The sequence below is a fragment of the Haliaeetus leucocephalus genome, unplaced genomic scaffold (assembly GCF_000737465.1).
Source record: "Haliaeetus leucocephalus isolate CR32 unplaced genomic scaffold, Haliaeetus_leucocephalus-4.0 Scaffold416, whole genome shotgun sequence".
NCBI lineage: Eukaryota > Metazoa > Chordata > Aves > Accipitriformes > Accipitridae > Haliaeetus > Haliaeetus leucocephalus.
Genome location: NW_010972852.1, coordinates 8,413 through 9,157, shown reverse-complemented (window position 1 = coordinate 9,157; position 745 = coordinate 8,413). Strand labels below are relative to the sequence as shown.

Sequence of the window (745 nt, the reverse complement as noted above, 5' to 3'; positions counted from 1 at the left end):
GGGGGGGAGGGGCCACGGGGGACCGGGGGCCACCACGGGACCTGTGGGGGGACCCACTGGGGACATTTGGGGACCCTGGGGGTTACCGTGGGGCGCTGGCCGCCGGGCGGGGGGGCCGGGGGGGGCTCGGCCTCGCTCTCCTTGGGCAGGTGAAAGCGAAGGGTGATCTGAACCGGCACCGGCACCGTCCCTGTCCCCGACCCCGGTGGCCCCGGTGGCCCCGGTGGCCCCGGCAAGCTCTTCCCGCTGGCGGGGGCCGCCGGCAACGCCAGGTCCAGGCTCTTCCTCTGCGCCGGGAGGAAGAGGAGGCATTTAGGGGGAAGGTGGGGACGCGGGGACGTGGGGACGAAGCCGTCGCGTGGCTTTGGGGACGAACCGGGGGGTGGTGGCCCCCCCCCAGAGCCGGGTCACCCCGCCAGCCCCCCCCTCGCCGCTTGTCCCCAGTGGATCCCCGGTGTCCCCTCCCCAGGTGACGGGGATGTCCCCCAGGTCCCGTAGAGGGGTTGGGGACGTCCCCCAGGTCCCGTAAGGGTTGGGGACGTCCCCCAGGTCCCGTAGAGGGGTTGGGGACGTCCCCGAGGGTTTTGGGGTGGCCCCTGGGGACGTGGGGGGGGTCTGGGGACGTCCCTTGGGTCTGGATGTCACCACCACCCCCTCCCAGGGTCGTCCCCGGGGTCGGGGGGTGACACGGGGGGTGGCCCCTGACTCTGGGTGTCCCCCAACAGCTCCCGGTGTCCCCATCGGA

The 745-nt window shown here is 74.2% G+C and overlaps 1 protein-coding gene across 1 annotated transcript in view; it reads right to left on the bottom strand.

Moving 5' to 3' along the window:
• Positions 1-745, bottom strand: part of LOC104835896 (histone acetyltransferase KAT5-like) — a gene marked incomplete at its 3' end in the record, with an annotated part of 13,361 nt that overhangs the window by 10,558 nt on the left and 2,058 nt on the right. The window contains exon 3 of the mRNA XM_010574132.1: positions 87-287. Coding sequence (XP_010572434.1) covers positions 87-287 — 201 coding nt within the window. The remainder of the gene's footprint in view (positions 1-86; positions 288-745) is intronic.